The following is a 25,448-nucleotide window of genomic DNA, read 5'->3' as shown; positions in this document are numbered from 1 at the left end:
TGTTTTATGTTAAATTTAGCAGAAACTGCTATTGTTCTCATGGAAATTTTGTTCCTTCCTGTCCCCCTCCCTTTGGGGTGTGAGAGAGGCAGATGAGGCTCCAGAGCTGTGAGTGTAATGGGCACATCTAGGGGATGGGGGACGTCTTGGGTCGTGGCATAAGCTCATGTCCCCAAACACCCGGACAGTCCCACTTTTATACCGGAGCCACTTGGTTGCTGGAGCCTCTTCCAGGATAACCCACAGCTCCTGCTGACACACTTCTCCATGTAGAGACCCTCTCGGAGTCTGCGTTCAGCTGTGGGTCCCCTCGTGGTGACTCAGGTGTCAGTAGACCTCTGGGGCCTGTGGGTGGGGACAGAGGGCCCTTCTTCCTGCAGCGGAATAATTTTGGTTGAGATGGTGCCCGAGGGAACAGTCTCCATCCTGCCCGGCCACCGCCTCTGAGCCAGGGCACCCCAAGAACAGAGCTGACCCTCGGGGGCAAGGCCTGGGGAGGGGGTGAGCTGACCCTCGGGGTAAGGCCCGGGGAGAGGGTGGGCTGAGCCTCAGGGGCAAGGCCCGGGGAGGGGGTGGGCTGAGCCTCGAGGGCAAGGCCCGGGGAGGGGGTGGGCCACTGAGACCACGTGTGCCCCGGACACCTGGCCCCTGGCCCAATGGGTTGCCAAGCCGAGAGTCAGCAGCAGAGATGACCGTAAAAGTTAAATCTTTCTATTTATTTCAAGAAAGAACAAGGCAAGTGGACATTTTCTATGAAAACAGACAAACAGAAAATAGGACCAAGTAGTTAATCACATTCATCTCAACATTGAAGTTTCAAGGCACCTACAAGAAGGAGGCCAAAGGGCGGTTCGCAGTGCACTTTGGTTTGTGTTGTTGTCGTGGTGGTGGGTGTTTGTGTGTCTCGATTTTCTGGAAACCCTTGCCTGGTGGTGAGGTTGGGAGCGAGGCAGGTGGGCATGAGGCCAAGCTGGTCTGGGCCCCACGAAGCCAGGCCAGGTCAGCCATCTGGTCGCATGGCAGCGGGCGGTAGTGGGGATGGTCGAGCCCGTCACTCAGGCCCCTGAGACCACTTCCAAGAAAAAGAAAGGAGACAGTGCTGCACCCGGGTGGCTGATTCTGGAGGTGAGGGAGGCTGGGGGGCATGGGAAGTGGGGGTACCGGCACAGGGGCCCCTTGGACATCAGACGGGACCTCGGTCACAGGCTTGGGAGAGATCAGGCCTGCTCCCCCTGACCCGGGCGGTTAGCTGGCGGGCTTCTTGCCTTCTGTGGAGCAGAAGGACCCACCTCATTCGCTAGGGGCTGGCCGAGGACCCCTCCCTGGTCTCCTCCTCCTCTTCAGACCACCGGGAAGGGGATGACGCTGTGTGCCACTCCAGAATGCTTTACAACGCCACATGAGATACAAATAACCTGTTAACATCCGGAAAGGAAATTACTGTTGGTGGCTCTTAAGACATTCCTCTGCCGTGTTTATAGGGGGTACGGGCTCTTTTAGATAACTTTCATCTTTGGCCTCCCTGTTCACACTTACCTCCTGGCTCCAGCCACAGAATCCCACAAGCACCCCTCTCTCTGGCTAGCCTATTTCGACGCCACACACCCACTCCACCCTCCGTCACCTCTCTCCACACTTCTCTCACTCTTGGATGACAAGCCCCGAACGCTGCGCCATGTGGCTTCCTCCCCATGGCTCTCAGCCTCTCCTTATGAGCTGGAAGGCACCAGGCAGGGTCCTCGGAACCCCCTGGTGGCTCGCTTTGGGTACCCAGGTGGGCTGCTGGCGGTGTGGAAGTGCGTTGTGTTGGGGAAAAACAGTCTAAGGCTAGTTTTGGGGTTTTGTGGGGGTGTCTTCTCACCTGCGTACTCAGAACTTTTGAAAATGGGACTAGCCCGAGGACGGGTGGGCTCAGAACATTGCAAGCCTGCGTTCCATACAAGAAAGCTGAGAGAGGCCTGGAGCCGCCTGGCTCCAGGGAGATGAACCACTGGCGGCCCCGCATCCGCCATGGCTTTGATTGTCGGTTTGTGGTGCGTTTGTTTTTTCCCATCTACAGAGGAAGCCGGATGAGTTCCTCCAGGTGGGTGGCTCCGGGTGCAGGGATTCTGCGGGGGCGGCAGGCAAGGCAGCAGGTGTCGCCTGGGATCTGGATTTCTTGCAGCGCCTCTGTGGGGCCCTCCCCCAAGTCTGTCCCCCTTGTCATCCACTCAAGGCAAGTCTTGGAGAAGGGAAACTGAGTCACCGACGCAGGTTGGGGCAGCCACTGGATCTCTCAGAGTGGCTACATTTCTCCATCTGGCTCACAGCTGGCGACACATGGATCCAAGGCAGGATGGAGCGAGGTGCTTCCGAGAGGTAAAGCTGCCGAGATGAGCCCCACTCTGTGCCAGCTGCTGGCGGGGCAGGTGCAGGACGAGAGAAGCCCGTTTGTTGCCAACACTCATGCCTGGGCCATCCTCACTGAGTGGGCAGATGGCAACTGGGGAGGAAGTGAGAGGAGGAGGTGGCCTCGTTCCGTTGGTGGCAGAGAAAGGATTGAGTACCCCTGTGCGCCAGGCACTGTGCTGGGCCCCAGTGACCCTGGGAAGGGCAAGGCGCTCACTCTGACCATCTACCTTGATGAGATTTAGGGCTGGTGGAAGCAAAGACCTTCCTTTGAGGACTCTCTGGTCTTAGGCTTTGGGCTTTCAGGTGTAGGGAGGCGGGGGGGCCAGGGCACTGTGCCCGCTCAGATGGCCACAGTGCTTTGGGGGCTGGCTTTGTTAGGACGTGGGGCAGTCATCCCACCCACAGGTTGCCCTATGCCCTCAGCACACCCACACTCTCTCCTGGCACAGGCCAGGCATTTCAGTGACAAGGGGTGGGAGGGGACAGTGACAATGGTCTCAAAGAGCCAGGCCCTGGCCAGGGTCTCCAGTGGGTACCAGAAGCAGGAGCTGTCCCAAGCAGGGGTCTCTGGGGGAGATGTGGAGAAAAGATGAGGCTTTGGCCAGACGCGGTGGCTCACGCCTGTAATCCCAGCACTTTGGGAGGCCAAGGTGGGCGGATCACCTGAGGCTGGGAGTTCAATACCAGTCTGATCCACATGGAGAAACCCCGTCTCTACTAAAAATGCAAAATTAGCCGGGCGTGGTGGTGCACGCCTGTAATCCTAGCTACTCAGGATGCTGAGGCAGGAGAATCACTTGAACCCGGGAGGCGGGGGTTGCGGTAAGCCGAGATTGCGCCTTTGCACTCCAGCCTGGGCAACAAGAGCAAAACTCCGTCTAAAAAAAAAAAAAAGAAAAAGACCAGGCTTTGCTCTGTGGCTTCGGGGGTCTCCAGGCACACCTGCAAATCTGTTATGGTGAGAAAGGGGGCCTGAACCCCCGTTTTGGAATTTCCAAAACCAGGGAAAACCCACAGATTAAAAATGCTGAGGGAGGGGGAAGAGCAAAGGGAGGGGATGGAGAGCAAAAAGAATCTTTCTGTGAGTTTTTAAAAAGAAGCAAATATGGGCATTTCAGGCACCTACTTGGAACATTTCAAAAGAAACAGTAAATGCTTAAAATCACAGAGTGAAAAGTGCCCCAGGCGCCGTCCACCGGTGGTGATGGATGGATGGATACAGTGGCAGCAGCGGCAGCATGAGCGTGTTGGACTGCACGTGGGGTGGCCCTGGCTTAAGAGACAGGCCCAGGACGCAGCCTGGGCTTCGGAGCTGCAGGGCCCGGGAGGCGCTCTCTGTCAGCCCCTCCGGCGAGCCACAGGTGCTGAGTTTAGACTCTGGAAAGGGGGTGGCACGTATCTGTACTTTCTTGGTGCCTCTTGGACACTGCGGATGGGTATTTTGCAGCCTCTTTGCTGGCACAAGCGGCTCTTTGGTGGGGCGGGATGGTCTGGCTTCAGGACTGCCCTGACTTGGGGTTTTCAGGGGACACCAGTGACTTTGAGCAACATGGTGAACTTCTCTTGATATCTGCTCCCTTTCAGTGTCCTGGGGGATGAGAAAGCAAGGGTGGGAACCAGGATCTTCTAGTCAAAGCACCAGACCTTGGGAGGAAAATATCTGCCACGTCCCCATCTAGTGCTTGAATGCTCCCAGTGACAGAGAGCTCACTGCCTGCTTCCTTTGCTGGGCTAGATTTTCTCTTCCCTGACCTTCAGTTTTCCCTTTACCCACTCCCCTTTTACTGGCCACAAGGAGTGGATTGGAGACAGACCCACCCAGAACAAAGGAAGCAGAAAAGCCCACGGCTCTAGAGTCCTACTCTCTAAGGACTGGATGGGCCACTTGTCCCAGAGGCCTGAGCCCCTTTCCCTAGGGCAGTACTGGAGCCTCAAGCCTGAGTGCTCTGGCCCATTTGGTGTTGTCTTCAGAGAGCCTGGCTCCCCAGGGAGCCAAGCCAGGGCAGGTGCCCCCACCTTGCACCCCCACCCCCCACCCCACCCATCGAGGCCCAGAAAGTCCCTGCTGTGCAGATAGCCACTTGGGGCAGGTTCATAAACCATGAAAAATCCCCCTTTCCCTTCACCTCCAAGGAGTTTAATCTCTCCTAATCAATTTAGCAGACTCGCTTGGTTGTAAACGGTAACGATTTGCATTTTTGAGCCTTTTTATCCCTCCTTAAGAAAAAAAAAATGCCTCCTCTCTGCACTCGGGAAGGCCGACGCACGGCTGCGAATCGCTTGTGAGTGCTCACCCTGGCGCCCATCCAGGGGCAGGCAGCAGCTGCCATCACCTGTGCCGATCGAGTATGAGGAGGCACGTGGACGCCGCCACTGACCCTGGCGGCGTCCTGGCCCTGAGAGCAGGGTCTGGCCCTTGGGGGCACAGGTCCCTGCGCCCGGCCCCTCCTGCCAGCACTGCCCCCGCTCTCCCCATTGCCCTCCCCGCCTCTTTGCTCCCTCTCTGCCGCATCCAATTCTCCTTGTTGTATTTTTCATAAGTGCGAGGCTCAGAAGCCCCAGCCTCCTCTCTGGCACGTTCAGCAGGAAGCAGGTTTCTGAAGTGGGCTGGCTGGCTTTGGGACTCGAGCTGCCATTTTCAAGGGGGAGGGTCTGCTCTTTCTCCTCCTCTCCTGGCTCCTTGGCTCTAGGGCCGGAGGTGAAGGAGGGAGGCACAAGTTCGGAGGCAGCCTTGGGTCCCGGCCTGTCCTCCGCTCAGGCCCTGACAAGCCCCTCCAACCCTTCAGGGATCCCTTACCTGACTTGGGCCAGCTAGAACCTTTCAGCACCAGCAGCGAAGACAGGCCCCCACTTGGCCTCTGGAGCGCTAGTTTCCTGAGTGACGCTGGACCCCTCCCTAGCACACCCCCCACTTTACAGAAGGGGAAACAGAGGCCATATTCTCACCAAACCCTCTTTCCCTGCACCACTCGAGAAACATCTCCCCGACCCCCTCCCCAGCTCTCTGCCAGGCTTTGTTAGGACAGGGCGGGGCTGGGCTCAGAGGGAGGGTTTCCTGGACCCCCAGGGGAAGGAGGAGACCCGGTGCCTGTGTAGAGGGAGGGAGAAGAGGCACACTGCAGGTGTGGGCTTTGGGCTTTGGGAGAGTCAGGTTGGGCCCCTCCTAGCTGCTGCCATCTTCCCAGGTGCTGTCCCCTCCCCTGCCAGCGTCACCCAGAGCCAGGAAGGTGCAATGCCCCTGCTCTTGGCTCCGGACCTGCATCCTGGCCCTGGGTCAGGGAAGCCCCGGCTACTGCATGCACCATGTTAGTGTGGAGCAAGCCCCAGCCTATTTAGAGAAGATGGAGGCTGTGGAGGGAGGCTGTGGGGAGGGGGAAGGAGAAAAGGGAAGAAAACGAGCTTTTGATGCACATCATGTCTGCGGAATTGAGTATGACTAATTAATAGATTTTATTTTTAGTAATCTCTTAAGCATTCCATACGTTGGGCCCCACGCCTGAGCTGAGCTTACAAGAGGCCTCATTCGCAAAATGCAAATGATTCCCGGCCTGCTGGTGCCTTCTCTCTCTCCTTCCTTGCCTTTTCTTTCCTTTCCTTTTTTTTTTTTTTTTTAGGGGAAATTTAAAGGAAAATTGCCATGTAATAGAAAAGAGATTCCAATCACTACATCTAATTACCACGAAGGGTAAACCACTTAACCAAAGAAGTGTCGTGGGCTTTTTTTATCTTTAACTTTAAACCTGCCTTAAATGCCACAAAATGTACTCATCAGTGCTGAGGCTGCTGAGGTTGTTCTGGCTACTTAGAGGCTGTGAGGGTCAGCCCGGCTACGGACGTTCCCTTGGAAATGTCGGCTGTGCACGGGAGCCCGGGAGAATTTAGACAGGCCCGGAGTTGGCATCCCGGGCCTTGTGTCCTCACACATGTCTGAGGCGTAGGGGAGGCTGGGTGTCCTAAAACATCTCCTATCTTGTGGTATGAGACCAGCTGGGAGGAGCTGGGCCAAGAGGGGATAGGGTTTCAGAATGGACCTAGCTTCTGGCCCCTCCCTGGCTGAGGGGGCTGTGACACAGCAGATATTTGGGGGCTTCCTCTGGGAAAGCCCAGAAAGGACCCTGGGAAGGTGTCAGGATAGCTAAGGAGCAGAAAAGATGAGAAAGTCAGCTCTAGAGCTGGGTCCCAGGGCCCTGACTGAGTGGAGCATCCACCTTCATCCACACTTAGAGCTCCAGGGGGCGGGTGATCCCCACGATGAGGCAGGCAGGGTCTGGTAAGAGGGGCCGAGCCCTGCCCTCGCCCAGTTAGTGCAAGAACCAGGAGCAGGAGACTCACGTGGTCCTGGGGCCCAAGGAGCTCTTCTGGGGCAGCTGCCAGGGGTCCTGCCTGCCTGGGCCTGCTCTGTACAATGGCGGGGAGGAAAGCTCATCACCTAGGCCTTGTCTCGGAGGGCGTGGCTGGGCATAGGCTGGCTCCCAGCTCTGCCTGCTCTCTAGCACTAAGTCCCCCGCACTCCTGCCCCAGCCAAGCAGGACCTTCCCAAGCAGCTCTCACAGTCCAGGCCGCCTGCTGTCCCCAGATGCCTTCCTAGCCACTAAGGACATGAACTGACCTGTCTAGGGTGGGGAGAGGAGACGGGGGACCCAGGTGAGGTGGGGACAGTGTGCTGGCAGCACTGTGTTGCAGATGGGCGGGACTTGGGGGAAGGCAGTGATCAGAGTGGTGCCCTTCGGGGGGGGGGGGGGTCTCATTTTAGAATCAGCAGAGACCTGGGACTTCTGTCCCCTGTGCCACCATGGCACACCTCGGGCACACTCTCCTCCCAGACATCCCAGGTGGGCCCTTCTGCTCATCTCGGGGCTGGGAGGTCCATGGTCCACTGGGAGGACCTACTTGGTTTTTTTTTGAGATGGAGTCTCACTCTTTGCCCAGGCTGGAATGCAGTGGCGAAATCTCGGCTCACTGCAGCCTCTGCCTCCGTGGTTCAAGCGATTCTCCTGCCTCAGCCTCCCGAGTAGCCGGGTAACAGGCGCCTGCCACCATGCCTGGCTAATTTTTGCATTTTTAGAGAGATGGGCTTTCACCATCTTGACCAGGCTGGTCTCAAACTCCTGACCTCAGAAAATCCGCCTGCCTCAGCCTCCCAAAGTGCTGGGATTACAGGCGTGAGCCACCACGCCCGGCCTGGGGCTGACTTTTATACAGACCTGACATTAAGGCCTGGGGAAATTTCTCTCTTGACCTTATTGTGTCAGAAAATGATTCAGGCGGGAAAAGGAAAAACACGTCTAGTTTCGAGTGAAACGTGCCCATGCTGCTCAGCTGTTCCCCAGGGCTGGGGAGTGGACCTATTTTGTGGGCTAGCCCCCCCAGGCCGTGCTGGGAGCCTGCGCCCATTTTTCTACTTTCCACGTGGCTGTCATGTCCGCTCCTTTCAGCCCCATCTCCTCACTGAAGGCGCCGGTCGGGCCTTTTAACGTAACCCCTGCCCCGCTGCTGCTTCTGCCTTTGCTTTTCGCACGGCGGCGGAGGCCGTTTGAAAACAGCACCACCAGGCGCTCCCAGCCCTCTCATCCTCCTGCCCTCGGACCAGCATCTCCTCTTTGACGTTCCTTTTCCTTGGCGCAGAACAAGCGGCACAATGACAGATGGTGACCCGGGCTCCCCGACTACTGGGACGCAGGCACGTCAGAACCCCAGGCTCCGCTCTTCCCCCCTCTCCAATTCGCTGTCATTATTTCATCATCGTTTTAATCTCATGGCTCACCACACTGCACTGTCAGTTGATAAATGAATGATAGAGACATGGATTCCAGAGTGAGGAAATAAAATCTTAACTCTTCTGAGGGCCCCAGTCAGGGCCGTTTCGGAGGCTGGCATTTTTAGAAAGAGATCTGGTCTCTCCCTCTAAAGAAAGAGTCCCAGGGGTGGGCCCAGCTGAGTTTTCTACTTTCAGGGAGGGACTGCCATCACCCAGGGTTTTTCTGAGAATTTTTCTTTTTCTGGGCTTTGTTTGAGCAGCCATGGAAACCAATAGGTCTAATCAGCTGATATTAAAAAAAAAAAAAAATCCCTGCGCTAATTACCCATCCTAGGAGGGAACATTCAGCACATGGTAAATGCTCAGAAAGTAGCTGTTAAGGTGATTGCACGTGGTGGGGGAGGGAGATGAGGACACTGGAATCAAATAAAGCTTTTATCTATATCAGAAAGGAGAGCAGCCCAGCGCTGGCCAAGCTGAGCTAGGATGGGACTGGCAGCCCCAGCTGTGACACCTCCCTAAGCCACCCGTCTGAGACATACACACCTCAGCCTTTAGGAACAGCAGTAGCCCCCGGAGACCAAGTCTCCTCCCCCACCTCACTCCCATCCCCAACACATCGTCTACTTACTCAAGGATTTCTAGGAGAAAGCAACACTTTCGCAATTCTATTGTTCAGGAAATGGTAAGAACTGACCCAAGAAGAATGGTAAGGACCGTGCATGTGGCTCTATCTACCCATCTGTACTTAGAGACACCGCGACAGGGATAGACAGGCAGACAGATGCACCTCCAGGTGGCAGGGAAAGCTACGGCTTCCGCTGGGGCTTCTACGGAGCATGTTGCATGGAACTGAAGAGGGCTTCAGCCTAGGAAAAAAAAGTTTGTTGTTTTTTTTTTAATCGACTACATGATTGTTCAAAGAATGCAGTGAAAGACGCCATGTTTCTGCAAATCTGCAAGGGAAATGGTATGGAATGAGCCAGGGGAGAGATTTCAGGACCATATCTCCAGGGCAAAAGATCTTTTCTTCCCTCTCTCCTTTGTGAGGAGCCTGAAAACCTTCCATCGCGTTGCCAGCGAGTGGCCAGCAGTGGGAGAGCTGCGTGGGAGCTTTGAGAGCCGGCTGCTTCTCCCTGGCAGTTCCTTTGTGATGGCCCTGAACAGAGCATGAGGTGTCCACAGATGTTGTACAGGTAGTATCCTTCCAGTTCAGGGGGAAAAAAAGCAAAACAAAACCCAACCCAGCCCTTCCTGCGATATTATTTTTAGTCTTTCCCTCCCCAACTGGCATAACTCAGTATAAATTATGTCTTCAACAATGTCGAATTCCCCCTTCTGCCTTCTATTCTTTTTAAAAAAATTGTCACTGTTGTGTTCTACAAAATCATCAGCCCTCCCCAAACTTTGCTTTCTGCGGGGGAAGTCACCCGTGGAATTTCTCTTCCTTGCTCTCTCGGATTGCAGCAGGCTGAGCAAAGCCACGTGGCCATGCCGGGGCAGCTGGGGCTGAGGCGGGGCAGCCCGGGTGGGCAGGCATCATGTGTAGGAGTAGTCTATGTCGGGGATGCCACCATCCCGGTAGCCCCGCGTGGTGCCGTAGCCAATGGTGTGTGTGGCCTTGCAGAGGCTGCTGCCATTGGAGGGGAAGATGGTGTGGACCACGTACTCATCTTTGGCGCGGTACGGGTTGATGGGCAGCATCTGCAGCCCGGGGCCACGGATTTCCAGGATGGAGTTGTCCTTCTTGGTCCCTGACTCCATATAGTCATCCTTTTTCCTGCTGCCCCGGTTGTAGGCCCTCTCCCGGGTCAGCAGCTCGCCAGCCTGGTGCACGTACCAACAGATGGCCCCCAGGACCAGGAAGAGGAAGACCAGAGCCACGGCCCCGCCGATGATGCCGGCCAGGGGCAGGCTCGCCATGGGGCCGGCGTTCTGCTCCTGGTTGAGCGTGGTGGTAGGGCCGTAGCTGTCGGCCGTCTCTGCCTTGGCACACACGGGTGTCTCATCAGCTACGTAGGCATTGCCGGTCTCCATGGTGACCATGCAGATGATGTAGGTGGACTTGGGCTCCAGGGCCGTCAGCAGGTACTCTGTCTTGTCCCCCTGCACCAAGGTCTCCGTGATAGAGCCCACAGCCGGGCTGTGGCCCAGGCGCAGCCAACTGAGCCGGAAAGAGGAGGCGGGGAGCGTGGCCTTCCACGTGATGCGGATGGAGTCTGCCGTCAGGGCCTTCACGTGGATGGCCAGGGTCTTGGCGCCATCACCTGTGGCCATGGGGTAGTCAATGTTGGAGTCAGGGAGGCGCAGCCCTGGCCTTTTGGCCTTGAGGGTAAACAGGGAACCCTGGGGCGTGGTGGCGGAGGCGTGGTTGCTGGCCGTGGTCTTGGTGGCCGCGTTGGCCATTCCGCCCTGCGACCCCGTCTCAAAACACTCATCCATCTCGCTGGTAATGTCCTTGATGGCCATGCCCCGGACCTTCTCAGGGCCCTGGCACATGAGGCCCCGCACGTTGACCACGGCTGCCCGTGCCTTCACCCAGTCCCGCAGCCACATGAGGTTGCAGCCGCAGAACCAGGGGTTGTTCCTGAGCAGCAGCTGGGCCAGGTTCCCTAGGTCGTCGAACAGGCCACGGGGCAGCGTGGTCAGGTTGTTGTTGGACAGGTCCAGCCGCTCCAGCTCACGCATCTTGGCCAGCGTGTTGTAGGGGATGTGGCTGATGGCATTGTCCTGCAGGTAGAGCTTCTGCAGGTGGGCACTGGGCAGGTTGAGGGGTGGCGCGGCCAGTGAATTGCGCACCAGCGAGAGCTCCGTGAGGTTCTGTAGGCGGCTGAAGGTGTCGTCAGCGATGCGCTGGTTGGCCAGCAGGTTACCATCCAGCACCAGGCGCCGCAGGCTGTTGAGGCCCTTGAAGGCATGCAGCGGGATGGTGGAGATGCGGTTGTCATCCAGCCGCAGCTCCTCCAGCGTGTGCGGCAGCCCCGAGGGGATGCTGCTCAGGTGGTTCCGGCTCAGAAAGAGCAGTTTGAGCTGTTTGCTGTCGGCGAAGGCGTCCTCCTCAATGCTGACGGTGGACACAGAGTTGTCATCCAGGTGCAGCTTCTCCAGCAGCGGGATGCGGGCCAGCGAGTCCCTGGCGATGGTGCGCACGTTGTTGTCCTGCAGGTGCAGCTCCCGGAGGGAGCGGGGCAGGTTGATGGGGAACTCATCCAGGTCATTCTCGTATAGGTAGATGACCTGCACGTTGACCTTGGTCTTGAGGTCCTGGGGAATGCCGGCATTGTTGATCTGGTTGTTCTGCAGGTAGAGGGTGGTGGCGTCGTCAGGGATATCCGCGGGGATGGATGTGAGTCCCCGGTCGTTGCAGTAGATGAAGCCGTTGTCGCAGCGGCACACCGAGGGGCAGGTGGTGCTGTCGATGACCTCCGTCAGGAAGGCGATGAGCCCGTAGCAGAGGAACAGCCAGTCCCGCAGGTCCATGGTGGCTGTGGTCATCACGACGGTGGCCGTGACAGTGGCAGTGGGTGTGGTGGTGGCAGTGGCGGTGGGGTGTGCCACCACCATGGTGGATGGCTGGGGGCGTCCGGCCCCACCTGGCCTGGAGCCTGAATACCTGCAAGGAGCACAGGACAGGGGCAGTGAGAGGGAGGCGGTGACAGCAACCCCAGGAGTGAATCGTGCATTCCCTCCCACGTGCCAGCCTGCACCAAGGGGTGACCGAAGTCCGGTCCTGCAGGGTGAGGTCAAGCTGGAGGAGCGGCCTTTGTGCCAGGTTTATGCCGCAGGTGATTGCTCCTGCCAAGGTCAGACTCTAACAACATCTGGCTAACGTTAAATCGTATCAGGAGCCAAGAGGCTGCCCATTAATGAGACCCGTGCTGCTGTGGCCCTCCTGGAATGTGATCCGGAGCCTCAGGGAGGTTAATTTAGTGAGAGCCATGCGGCAGGTTTGGTTTCTTCTCTCAAGACTTCACACAAAGCCACTTTATGGCCAACGCTAAAGGTACCAGTCAATATGGATGGGATGGATTTAGGGCGTGTTTTATGGATTCATAGCTGCTGTTTCCCTGGCACTGCACGAGGAGCAAGCATTGCTATCTGGCTCGGACCCAGGGTTCAAAAGGAAAGCTTGTTTCTGGAAGGCCCAGGAGCTCAAAAGGGGGGCGTCGCCAGAACCTGCGGGAACGAAGCTGTCAGTGCCATCATTGGCGAGGAGTGGAGAGCAGGGAGCTTCATTGTCTGGTGTTAAAACAACATGTCCTGTTGTCACTCGTACATTCTACAGACAGAAGAATGAGGTGTCAACAGAATCACTTTCTCATGTATTTACAGAAATCTCTTTTCATCAGAGGTGCCTCCCTGGCCCTGGGTTCCGAGCTGTGTGGGAAATTATCCCACACCTTGCCCCTTTCTCAAATCATAAACTTTCAGCTATTCAAAAAAAAAAAAAAAAAAGCGGTCTGTTTTCTTGCATTTAAAGGAATGAGACAAATAAAAGGAGGGAGGCATCGCATCTGTACTCTGAGGGAATTGGCTGCAAGGTGTAATTTTGGATTTCACAAATGGAAAAATTGCAGCATAGATTTTTCTTATATTATTTTACTGTTCATAGTGGTAAAAAATCAATTAAAGAGAAATTGTCTTTCAGTCTCAGTGAGGAAGGTGTCTTCATGCAGCCAGCAAAAGTCTGCTGTAAAACACTGGGTTCACGGAGGCTTTTCAATGATGGGACATGATGGCCTCTCGGAGCCTGAAGTCCCAGCCTGGGAGGGCAGCCCTGGTGTGCAGAGTAGAGCCGGCACCTGCTCACTGAGCCAGCAGGGACCTTACTTTCATGCCTCAGGGACTGAACATCTCTGTTTCTCAACCAGGCCGAACTTTCTGTCTTCTCTGTCCTTCTCTGTTCCTGAGCTGCTTTTTCTTTCCATCGAGCAAGTCACTCTTGCAGGACCCAGCTCAAATGTTACCTCCTCTGCTAGGTTTTCCTGAGGCCCCAGATAAAGCTTCCCTCTGCTCTCCCCATCCATCTGTCCACCCTCCCATCCACCTACCATCCATTCATCCATCTGTCATCCATCCATCCATCTGTCCATTCATCCATCCATCAATTCAGGCATGGACTTGTCCATCCATCCATCCATTCATCCATCCATCTATGTATCAGTCCATGCATCTACCCGTCCATCCATCCATCCATCCATCCATCCATCCGTCCATCCATCCATCCATCCATCCATCCATGTATCCACCTGTCCATTCATCCGTCCATCCATTCAGGCATGCACCTGTCCATCCATCCATCTATCATCCATCTACCTGTCCATCCATCCATCCATCCATCCATCCATCCATCCATCCATGCATCCACCTGTCCATTCATCCATCCATCCATTCAGGCATGCACCTGTCCATCCATCCATCCATCCATCCATCCACCATGCATCTATCCATCCATCCATCCATCCATCTGTATATCAATCCATGCATCCACGTGTCCATCCATCCATCCATCCATCCATCCATCCATCCATCCATCCATCTATCCACCTGTCCATTCATCTGTCCATCCATCCATCCATCTGTCCACCATCCTTCCATCGTGCATCTACCTGTCTATCCATCCATCCATCCATGCATGTATCAATCCATGCATCCACCTGTCCATCCATCCATCCATCCACCCATCCATCCATCCATCCATCCATCATGCATCCAACAGAGCTTTATTGAGCATCTACTATATTCCAGGCCCTGTTGTAGCCACTTGAGATTCCATTCTGATGGGATGGATGATAGTTCACACTGTAATAAAGACTTTGCTAAGAACTTTCCTAATATTTAAGTCATTTAACCCTCCCAGCAAACAGGAGGTCAGTGCCCTTAATCCCATTTAACAGATGAGAAAACTGAAGCTCAGAGATCTTAACTTACTCAAGACTACTTGAGAACCAGGTAGGAGGAACCCAGGCCATCTGGGGAGGAGGCCAGAATCTTGGCAATCTTGAGGCTTGCAGCACTCTGTGGGTTGCAGGTCACACTGTTTGGTGACTGGTGTTTTCACCCTGCAAGGGCAGGGACTGTGGCCAAGCTTGGCTTTGCATCAGTGACCACCCAACGACAGAATGGGCCCTGCCATGGTGAATGTCTCTGCCACTCACCCCTGCACACTCAAACGCTCCCTTCACACTTACAGGGTCTCTGCCCAGGCAGCCACCACAGTCATCAAGGTGGCTGCCAAGGCGCTATGCAATCCTATGTGGCACCCCTGTTGGCCTTGTCCACTCCATTCCCCTCTCACTGACTGCAGCAGCCAGGCACCCCCTGGTATCCCCAGGGCCCTTGCACGTGTTATGCTCTCTGCCCGGACAGCTCATCCCCAGATCCATGCCTGCATCTCCTTCCAGTGAGGCCTTTCCTGGGCACCCTATCGAGAATTATAACTCCCAGATACTCCTCTCAGTTCCTTGCTTGCCTATAGTATTTACCACCAACTAACACACTACGTGTTTTGTCTTTTTTGTTTTGTTTTGTCTTGTTTTGTTTTTTGAGATGGAGTCTTGCTCTGTCACTAGGTGGGAGTGCAGTGGAGTGATCTTGGGTCACTACAACCTCTGCCTCCCAGGTTCAAGCAATCCTCCTGCTTCAGCCTCCTGAGTAGCTGGGACTACAGGTGCGCACCACCGTGCCCAGCTAATTTTTTGTATTTTTAGTAGAGACGGGGGTCTCACCATGTTGGCCAGGAAGGTCTTGATCTCTAGACCTCATGATCCACCTCCCTGGGCCTCTCAAAGTGCTGGGATTACAGGTGTGAGCCACCGCGCCTGGCCCTTTTTTGTTTTTATTGTCTGTCTCCCCACTAGAAGGTATGCTCTACAAGGGCAGGGATTTGTGCATCTTATTCATGGTGTTTCCCACGTGGCAGATGCTCACTGAAGATTTCAAAGGAGAAACTGTGATGGACTCGTTCTGTAGATGAGGGAACAGAGGCACAGAGACCTGTCCATGGTCCCCTGGCAGGAGGAGGTGGGGTCTGGATTCCACCCCAGGGCTGTGTGGCTGCAGGACCCCAGTGCTTGACTCCACACCGCTGAGGGCTGTGAGTCCCTAGCCAGCCCAGACACAGTCCTGCGGCCCAGGCTGAGCATTCTCAGACCTTCATGGAGGTGCCCACTCTCCCGTGAGCCTCCTGCTTCCTTTGCCCGGGGCATCCCAGGCTGCCCTGGCCCTTATCTGACCACCTCACCTTTCATTACATCGGGGACTGGGAAGGACACTGGCCCAGATCGTGGGAGAGGATGGGCTTGAAGGCCAGGTCAGCATGCAGAGCTAGACACATCAGCCTCCGGAGGATCAGGAAAAGCCTAGGCAGTGGGTTGACCTCTCTGGCCAGACCTCACCCACTCCCCTTCACAGGCAAGGGTGCAGAGGTTGCCGCCTACACACAGGTCCACAGCCCTCATTTCACAGCCCAGCAGCCTGAGACTCAGAGACATGAGGGGCCCAGCCAAGGTCACAGCCAGCCCAGACTTCCCACTGCACATCTGTCCCTTCTGCACCAAGCCAGGCCCATGAAGGTTATGGAGCCGGAGGTCCTGCCTCAAGCCACTTATGAGCAGGCAGGTAGCACAGGGCAATGCTAGAGACAGGAAGACACAGGCCTGCTCACGGGTCACCTTGCCTCAGTCTCCAGGGTCAAGTCTGAGTCTAGGAGCACCTCTGCCAGGGGGCCCCCAGCATCTGGCTGGAGGATTACCCCCCACCTGGTCTGTTGGCTGCTGAGTCCTGGCATAAGGGATACAGGTGGCCTTTGTACTCAGCTGTTTCTGAGCAGTGCCCTAAGTAGGGGGCAAACTTGTTAAGGCCAAAGCCAAGGCAAGCCACCGCATTCCCTGGCATGGACATCTGTTCCCAGCACCCGCTCAGCTCATGGCCACAGTCCTCAGCCTTCAGAGGCTTCAGCATCATAATAGAGTCTAAATTGCACCTTTCAGAGATGCTTGATGGATAACCAAGAAGCATTTGGGAGGCAGGGACCCAAGGCCTTTCCGCTCCACTGTCCGTAGGCCTCATCCATCTTGGCCAGAGGCTCCCCTGCCGCCCCCATCCCCAAGGCCAGCCTGAGGCTGAGCCCTCTGGCTCCAGGAAAGTAGGGCGGGACTTGGCGGGAGGAGGAAGATAGCACGCCTCACCAGAGGAGTCTTTAATTGCCTGGGTGCCTGGTTGCCTTTTTATTCCCTTGTTGTGTGTTTCATAGTTTATGCGGCCATCAAATTAAACCTGGTAAATCACCCATCTTTTATGGGATCGCTTGTCGCCCTTGCGTGGATCCCTCAGACTTCAGCGTGGTGTGAGTTACGACCTGCCAGCTCCATGACTGACAGCCAGATCCTTGGCAGGCTACAGGGGTGGGAGAAGGGAGTGGTGGGATGGCTCAGGCTGTAGGTGTCCAGGACTCCTCCGCTTAGCTGGGGGCCCTGGGGCATTATTCTTGGCATTATTCTTGGCTCTATCAGTCATTGGCCCCTGCCAACCTCCAGGACAGAGAGGCCTGAGTTCAAGTCCTGCCTCTGCCACTTTCAGGTCGTATGATTTCTTTTTTTTTTTTTTTTGAGACAGGGTCTCACTCTGCCACCCAGTCTGGAATGCAGTGGCTCGATCATGGCTCACTGCAGCCTCGACCTCCCCAGGCTCAGGTGATCCTCCCACCTCAGCCTCCTGCGGAGCTGGGACCACGGCCTGCACCACCACACCCGGCTAACTTTTGTATTTTTTGCAGAGATGGGGTTTTGCTATGTTGCCCAGGCTGGTCTTGAACTCCTAGGCTCAAGCAATCCACCCACTTCAGCATCCCAAAGTGCTGAGATTATAGGCGTGAGCCACCACGCTGGGCCTCAGGCTATGTTATTTTGAGTAAGCTGCTTGCCCTCTCTGAGCTTTGATTTCCTCATCTATAAATGTGGTCATAATAGGGGCCCTTACATGGGAACTTATAATTCAGGATTCAGACATTGTATGTGCAGAGTACCCCCTCCTGAGTGCGATCTGGATGCCCCCAACACATCCAGTTTAAAAGCTGCCCCAAATCTCTGCCTCCCCAGACACACAGCCTAGCTTCTGCAGCAGTCGCCCGTCTCTGTCCTCTGCGCTCCAGTGGCCCGTTCTCTACTCCCCTGCTCCTGCTGTGCCTTCAGGACAGGCTGACCCCTTATCTGTGAAGCTGAGATGTTGCCCCCTGCCCACCTCAAACTGTGTGGGTGCAACCCTGCCCCTCCCCCAAGCCATGCTGGCAGCCTTGACCCTATGTCTGGGCCGCACAGAGCTGGTGGATGGGGCCATCAACCATCCCCTCCTGTGGGGCCGCACCAGCCTCCCATGGGAGGCCCTCCAGGCTGGGGGCAGGGTGGAGGAGTCCGGGGAGGTAAGAGGGTTTTAAATGGGCCTTCGTCACCAGGTCATCCAGTGGCCAGAAATAGTTCCCTACCTCCTCCACGCCACACTCACTCCCACCGCTGAGAAGTCCTGAGGCTTCTGTCCCTCCCCTTTCCACCCCCTCTGCAGCCCTCCCCAGAAGCTGTGCTCAAGGTGCTTTAGACCCTTTGTGGAGCTGCTGCCCAGTGTCACGAGTGGGGAGAGGCCGGCAGCCTCCCGGGTTTCCCAGGTCTGGGGGAGCAGTAGGGAAGCTGAGTGTGGGTGTCTGCACCCAACTGCAAAGCCTTTATAAGTCAGTGACACCAAGCTTCTTCCCCACCCCCCGTGGTGGCTTGTGGCCCACTGTCTGCTGCGCAGCCTTTGCTGGGGACCCTGCTGCTGGCTCCTGGCCCTCATGGAACCTGGGGATGCTATTTTCTATTAACAGACATGTCCCAGGAGCTTCTGGAAGCCAGCAAGGAAACAGCCCCCCATCCCTGTTTGGCCTCGCTCCCAGGTCTCATCTTTCTCCTGCCCCATCCCTGGGATGGGGGCATCTCAGGCAGGGCCAGGTGGGGAGAGGAAGTGTCTTGCATGTAAACTCTGTGTGTAGGAAAGACAAGCACATGCTCACGTGCATGGATGCTGGTCACGTCTCCCCCACCCCCACTTGCCCCTCAGCTTCCTTCCTGCCCACCTGCCTGCCGCTGTCCTCAGGAATCTGGCTGCCCATGTGGCCTGGCACTGGTATGTGGCCTGGCACTGGCGTGTGGCTGCTGCAGACCCTGGGGTCCTTTGGTTTTTCCCCCACCTCGCAGCCCCCAGGTGGGGTCCCTTGCAGGTGTCTTTCCCCTGCCAGGGCCTCCCTTCAGCAATAATTCATGTATCTCCCTTAAACCTTGCCGGGCCTTCAAGTCCTCACTGAGAATGCTGTGCAGGCAGACTGTGGGCAGAAGCAGTTTCTCAGCCCCAGAGCGGGAAAGGCCAGTGGGACCCCAGTCCCACCTCCCACTAGACAGGAAGCCCTACCAAGGCACAATCATCTCCAGCTCTGTGATGGGGCTTCAGCAAACCTTTGTTTAAATTAATGAGAGACCCCAACTTCCTGGGGGCTCAACTGCAAACAAGACAGAGAGGGAAGAGGGCCAGGAGGTAGACAGGGCAGGCCGCTGCCTCCTGGTGCTCAGGGAGACCCAGGGAGAGCTCCCCTCCTTCTCGCCAGGAAGCCCCTTTCCTGTGAAGGCAAGTAGCCCAGTGGTCTGCCTGGCTCAACCAAGCTGCTCAGCCTACTGTGGGGTGGCCTTGGGTCTTAAGTCTTTTTTTTTTTTTTTTTTTTCTTTTTTTGAGACAGAGTTTCACTCTTACTGCCCAGGCTGGAGTGCAATGGTACGATCTCAGCTCACCACAACCTCCGCCTCCTGGGTTCAGGCGATTCTCCTGCCTCAGCCTCCCGCGTAGCTGGGATTACAGGCATGGCTGGGATTACAGGCATGCACCACCACGCCCGGCTAATTTTGTATTTTTAGTAGAGACGCGTTTTCTCCATGTTGGTCAGGCTGGTCACTAACTCCCGACCTCAGGTGATCTGCCCGCCTCGGCCTCCCAAAGTGCTGGGATTACAGAGGTCTCAAGTCTTTATCTGCAAAATGTGACCATAAATGATCTACTTCCCTGGGCTCTTGTGAAGATAAAATAAGGTTACTTTCAATGTTTAGCAGAGTCATATTCAGAATGAGGGAACTATTACCATTACTAGCAATGAGCCATGCTTCCCCGAGCCCCAGATATGAACTGCAGGAAGGGAGGGGAGCCTTGAGTCGTGTGAGTGGGGCTTTTCCAAGCCCTAGTTCAGGCAGATGCCCCAGGGACTGCAGGCCCACCGGAGGCATCTCCTTAGGGCAGGGGCTAGATGCCATGACCCTCAAGGACCTTCTAACCCCAGCTCCTGCCAGGGCAGGGTGCCAGCCAGCCACACCCATCACCCTAAACAGCTTTGCTCCTGGATCCCATCCACTGGTATCATTTAGAGCTTGTGATGCATGGGGGCTGGGGCGGGGATTCTTTTAAAACCTAAAGTTAATTATTTTTCTAATTTCATGCTGCATGCATTATGCATCAGCTGTTATCACTGGCGGTAATTGCAGACAGGTATGCAAATCCACTATAAATGCACCTAACCACATAGGCCGGCTGGGCGGCGCTGGTGCCAGGCGGCGGGATGTCCTGAACTTCAGAGAATGTAAATCGCTTTTAAAAAAACAGGACTTTAGAATTGTGTCTTAGGAGGTTAATTATATTGATAACAGTGTTCGATATTAAACCATTCAAGGTCAGGAGGGGGTGGGGGGATGAAAGGAGACACGTGTAATTTTGTTCCATTCTCTCTCGGCATTATTTAATAAGATGCTCCTACACCTGATATTTCTGTCTGTCTGTGTCCATTTTTAGTAAAGCTGCCTAAACTGAGACTTAATTCCTTTAGGGAAGGGAAAAGGAAAGCCCAGTGGGCTGGGTGAGGTGGCTCATTGTAATCCCAGCACTTTGGGAGGCTGAGGCGGGTGGATCACCTGAGGTCAGGAGTTCAAAACCAGCCTGGTCAACATGGCGAAACCCTGTCTCTACTAAAAATACAAAAATTAGCTGGGCGTGGTGGTGCGTGCCTGTAATCCCAGCTACTTGGGAGGCTGAGGCAGGAGATTCACTTGAACCTGGGAGGCAGAGGTTGCAGTGAGCGGAGATCGTGCCACTGCACTCTAGCCTGAGTAACAGAGTAAGACCCTATCTCAAAAAAAAATAAATAAATAAAAGAAAGCCCAGTGGAATTTCAGAGGGAAGGAGAGGGGCTAAAGGTCTTTATTTTGGGGGATGAGGAAAAGGAAGAGAGGCAGCACCAGCAGGGCTGAAGACAGTCCCCCAGAACAGGACTGAGGCTGCGGGCTCTGCGCTGCTTCCCTCCTCAGCCTCCTTTAGGATCCTGGGCCACAGCAGAGAGCCTGGAGAGGAGCGGTGTGACCAGTAAAGGCTGGTGATGGGCAACACTCACTGATCGTAGATCAGAGGCTTGGCGCTGGGCTCCGAGGGCAGGGCCTCTCAGGGGCTGAGAACAACCCTGACAAGGCGGGAGGCAGGCCCTGCTCCCAGTGGGACCCTCCCTATTTATTTATCATGAGTTTATGGATTGTCTCCTACCCTAGAATGTAAACTGCTACAGTTAGGACATGGTCCGCCTTGTGCCTGGCATGGAGCCTGGCACAGAAAGTGCTCAGTAAACATCTGATGAATGAATGAACAGGGCCACCAAAAGGGAGGCCCCTGAACCTAGACCCGGGGCCGGGTGGTGGTAGAGAAGAGGGAGGCTGGCCTTCCTACCGCCCACCCCAGGACGTCATGGTGACCCAGGGTGCCCTCACCACAGCAGCCCAAAGAGGCAAAGGGAAAGGTCTGGATTGTGCAGCAGATGGCAGAGGGGTGGCCACAAACCCAGGCCTCAGATTCAATGTCCGGGGCTCTCCCCTTCCCAGGTCTCCTACCGCCTGTCTCAGCTGCCCGGCGGGACCTCTCTGGCCCCAAAGGGAGACTCTTGGCCGTCCGTACTCACCCCCACTGATATGGATGCTGGCCTGGCACTGCCCAACTGCCTGTCTGTCTCCAACTATCAGAGGTGATCCTCACTTTCCTACAGAGGGCCTTTTCCCCTCCCGCCCACCTCACAGATACACTCACGGGTGGAACCCACCACTCAGGACCCTGGAATTATGAGAGAAAGGACCTCAGCGATTGTCTGCTTTTTGCAGATGAGGAAAATCTGAGGCCCTGCATGGATGAGACAAGCTCAGGGTGTAGACAGAGCCCTCCAGCAGCTGTGGGCAGCCTCCCCGCCCACCTCCTGGGGCCTTGGCGCCCAACTGTAACCCTTTCCCAGGGGTTTGGCACAGGGAGGGTGCTGGGGAACAGTGTCCCAACTCCAGCAGGGCCTCATGGGGGCCGCTTTTCTCCACCAGCAGGTCCGCAGCCCCTCAAGCCTGTCGGGTCACTCACACCTGTAGGGTCACTCATGCCTGTGGGGTCACGCCTGTTAGCATTAGCAGTAGCTGGCAGGGCTGGGTGCCTGAGTGTTGGGCACGTCATAGAATGCTCTCTCCAGCTGGCCACAGCCTGTGTGGTGGGGAGAGGCTGAATCCCCAGTGCAGAAAGGGGAGGCACACAGGGAGGGGCAGACCTGTCCAAGGTCACACGTTCACAACCAGAGGGCCAGGCCCCAACCCAGGTCTGTCTGCCCAGAGCGTTTGTTTCTTGCCTCCCTTTGCACAGAGCCACTGAGCAGACCTTCCATGGCAGCAGTCCTGGGGGACAGCAGCTGCTCCCCTCTAGCTTGGCTTCAGCCTAGGAATGACCCCCAAGCCCTCCTAGGGACTGGAGGGGCAGTAGGGACCAGGGCTGGGCACTGGGAGGGAAGCAGCCAGCCCAGCTCCGGCTCAGGCATGCTCGCAGCCCCGCTGTCGGGCTGGCGCACTTTTATAATAAATAACAGCAAATAGCCCATCCACAGGGCATCTTTCACGCCAGTGGCTAATAACATGGCTATTAATGCCCCCGCAGACGGCGTGCATGCTGCGCTGCGCTGACGCATGTCCCAGGCCCTGGTGCAATCATAAATCGACCCCTCTCCTGAGGAAGAGCGTGGGAAGTGTCATTTTCCATCTTGGTAATGAATTGGGGCTTCCCTGTCCTGCCCAGGGCACCGCGGCTTGAGGTTGCTGGGATTTGTGTTTTTGGAGGTGCAGCCTCTCCCTCTGGCCTCCTGGGATCCCTGGAGGAGTCAGCCCCGCCTCAGCGGGAGGGAGCACTCACTGCCTGCTGTGTGACCCTTGGGGCACTCTCTGCCCTTCTCTGGGCCTCAGCTCGCTCCAGTAACCAACGAAGAGGCTGAACTGGAAGCCAGCGCAGATGGTGCCCAAGGGCCAACAGGAGCAGGACCTTGGGCAGTAGCTTTGGATCAACCCACCCTAGGTCCCCTGGCCAGAGCAGGGGCGGGCCCTGATATAGACTTGTGGACTCCCTCCTGTTCAAAGGCAGCAGGCGCCAGGGCAAGTAGCCTAGGTTACCAGAGCTCCTGCCCACCGCCCCGCCAAGGCCTCACTGCTACCACCTTTCGGGAGGGGGCTCAAAATGAGATTCCTCCACCCTGCTGCAGGGCCATTTACTCCAGGAGAGGCCACTCCGTTACATCCTGGGTCCAGCTGCTGGGCAGAGCTGGACCAAATGATGCTTATGCCGGCAAGCATACGCCTGCAAGCAGAAGCCGCCAGCTGCATGAACTGCGTGAGTGGGTGGGTGGGATGGAGCTGCAGACCCGTGGAGACCTGTGGAGCTCTGGCTGGGAAAAGGGGCCTTTGGAGGGCGCGACCCAGCTGTCTGGGTGCGAGGAACCCTGGGCCACCCTGGAGCCCTTCCGAATTCGCATCCCTCTTCCCTCCTCCTTGGGCCTTACCTCCTTCGTCGCTGCAGCCCAGGAGCCCTCTGGTTCCGACTGGGGTCACAGGTCCGGAGGCCCCTGCCAAAGTCACGAAGCTGCGACTCGGGACACCGTGAGCTCGGATGGCGCTCACATTCCCGGCCCCGTGGTCCTACCAGGCCTTGCACCACTAGGGACGCAGACCTCAGCCCTGGGGTGACTGGGCAGCACTGGGGCTCCCCAGGGCACAGAGAGGGGATCCGGTGCCTCGGTCTTCTGGTCTCCTGGCGTTCAGATGAGGCTGCAGGCCACAGTCAGCAGCATCCTTGGCAGCCTAGGCTGCAGGCGCAGCTGGCTTATCCCTGCAGAGTGAGGGTCCTGTGTGCAAGGGGTACAGGGACACCCCTCTGGACCCCAGGACTCCCGAGGGTGGCCTGAGGGGGTTCTGACTCCCTGTTCGTCGGGCATGCCCTGTGGCCTGGCACCCAGCCCTGAGCAGGGTGGCCTCTGCTGCTTGCTACTGCCACGGCCCTTTTCAACTCTTGCCCTTTTGTCTGCAGGCTGCCACCTCTTCTGAAAGGCCTCTGCGTGGCTTTTACCCCCTTTTTGTTTACCAAGTCTTTTTTTTTTTTTTTTTTTTAATCCCTTTAAGTCACTTGGCAGAATGGGCTGGGTGCAGAGAGCGTTCTTGCGTGACAGAGCTGAGAGGGAGCCACTCTCCAAAGGCTCTGTATTCCTGCCACTCAGGCTGCGTCTCTGGGGGGAAGGAGGGGGTCCATTACCCCGCTGAGGAGTTCAGATGTTCATGGTGAGGCTGGAGCTGCTGACACATGCAGCTGAGCTGTCAGGCCCCCACATGCCCTTCTTTGGGAAGATGCTTGGGGGGCGAGGGCCTCAGTCCTGCTTGGCTGCTCCTGTTTGTAGAGGTTTCCTTGCTGGGGAGGTAGGGAGGATGGGTTATTCCCGCTTCACTCCCTGGTCTTGTCTGTCCAAAAAGGAATCCATCTTCTTGCCCACTGCCTGCTTCCTCACCTGCCAAAAACAATACCAATGATTAAGCCCAGAGACATGAGGGACCGCACTGGGACAACATCCACCAGGGCCACTGGGCCACAGCCCCCTTTGCTTTGGATCCTGTGTTTTTTTTTTTTTTTTTTTTGGAGATGGAGTCTCACTCTGTCGCCAGGCTGGAGTGCAGTGGCGCGATCTCGGCTCACTGCAACCTCTGCCTCCCAGGTTCAACCGATTCCCCTGCCTCAGCCTCCCAAGGAGCTAGGACTACAGGCGTGAGCCACCACACCCGGCTAATTTTTTTTTTAAATTTTAGTAGAGATGGGGTTTCACCATGTTGGCCAGGATGGTCTCGATCTCCTGACCTCGCCCGCCTCGGCCTCCCAAAGTGATGGGATTACAGGCATCAGCCACCGTACCCAGCCTGGATCCTGTTTTTTTTCTTAATGCCACTTGCCCATGAGCCGGGGAAGGGGCTGGGGTTATTCTCCCTATCTCCTGCCTCTTTCCAAATCCTGACAACAGTTAGCCATGCATAATGCCCAGCCTGGCAGCTACCTGGTTTTCCCTCCCTGGGGGTGGAAGGACTGGGAAGAGAAAAAAAATGAAGTTTTTCGAGCTCCTGGCCGTGCAGGGCCACCCGCCCAGCCCAGAGCTGGCTCCAATTCCCCCAGCACCTGCTCTTCTTGCTAAATGTCATTCAAAGGCTCCAACTGGGCTGCCATGGCCTGGGCTTCCAGAACAAGCACTGCCTTTCCCCACCACGGGAAGCAGGACCATCAGGGAACTGGGGAAGTTGGGTCTCTGTGTTCCTGGCCTCTGTCTGGTGCCCACCCCACTTTCTAGGTGGGGGGTCAGTCCTCAACACCGGCAGCCGCCCTCCTCTTCCGCACAGACGGAGGGCAGGGCAGGCTGTTCTGGAATCCAAAACAAAACCCCGAGCCCTCCCCAGCACCTCTCATTAGCGCGGCATGTGGAAGGGCCACGGTGCCCTGGTGTCTGTATTCCCCCTGCAGGAGCCCCTCTTTGGAAAAGGGCTTTTATTACACATCTGAGAGTGCTTGCTCTGGTTTGAAATCAGATCCAGATGGGCTCAGCTGCATCTAGGCACTTTTCTTTGTAGGGCCTAAGGTGGCTGATTTGAGAAATGCTTGTTGTCGGAGGCCGTTACAAATAAAAACAGGGATATTAGGGTTCATGTTTTAATAAGCCTAGCACTCAGATGGGGGGTGGCTGCCCACGGGGCTCACAGCCTGGCAGAGAAGGCATTTGGGAAGGGTGTGTGCCAGCCAGGTGGTATGCAGGCTGAGTCTGATGGGGTGGACAGGGTGGCGGGGGGAATTTTCTTGGGACAAGCTGCCCTAGGAAGAAGGTTTCAGAGCCAGCAAGCCCCATGGGACATCGATTCTGAATGGCCAGTGCCTG

At 56.2% G+C, this 25,448-nt stretch overlaps 2 protein-coding genes across 12 annotated transcripts in view; one reads left to right on the top strand and one right to left on the bottom strand.

The window, feature by feature from the left end:
* Positions 1-25,448, top strand: part of MACROD1 (mono-ADP ribosylhydrolase 1) — a 168,737-nt gene that overhangs the window by 40,712 nt on the left and 102,577 nt on the right. The gene's annotated exons all lie outside the window — the stretch shown is intronic.
* The window catches only part of FLRT1 (fibronectin leucine rich transmembrane protein 1), a 90,867-nt gene continuing 66,134 nt past the window's right edge, over positions 716-25,448 (bottom strand). For 3 of the 7 annotated variants that reach the window (XR_009213550.1, XR_009213552.1, XR_009213551.1), the window contains exons 2-4: positions 23,049-24,044; positions 8,781-11,762; positions 716-2,482 (exon numbers count right to left, since the gene is read on the bottom strand). Coding sequence is in view for 1 of the 7 variants with exons in the window: in XM_058438848.1 (XP_058294831.1) it covers positions 9,689-11,713 (2,025 nt within the window). In the remaining 6 variants the exon portion in view is untranslated. Of the gene's footprint in view, positions 2,483-6,229; positions 11,763-23,048; positions 24,045-25,448 lie in introns of those variants that run through there. The other 4 variants (XR_009213553.1, XR_009213554.1, XR_009213555.1 and 1 more) reach the window with 4 other exon arrangements.

The sequence above is a fragment of the Hylobates moloch genome, unplaced genomic scaffold, assembly GCF_009828535.3.
Source record: "Hylobates moloch isolate HMO894 unplaced genomic scaffold, HMol_V3 SCAFFOLD_5, whole genome shotgun sequence".
Lineage (NCBI taxonomy): Eukaryota > Metazoa > Chordata > Mammalia > Primates > Hylobatidae > Hylobates > Hylobates moloch.
Note: the sequence above shows the minus strand (reverse complement) of the source record. Positions and strands in the feature narration are given on the sequence as shown.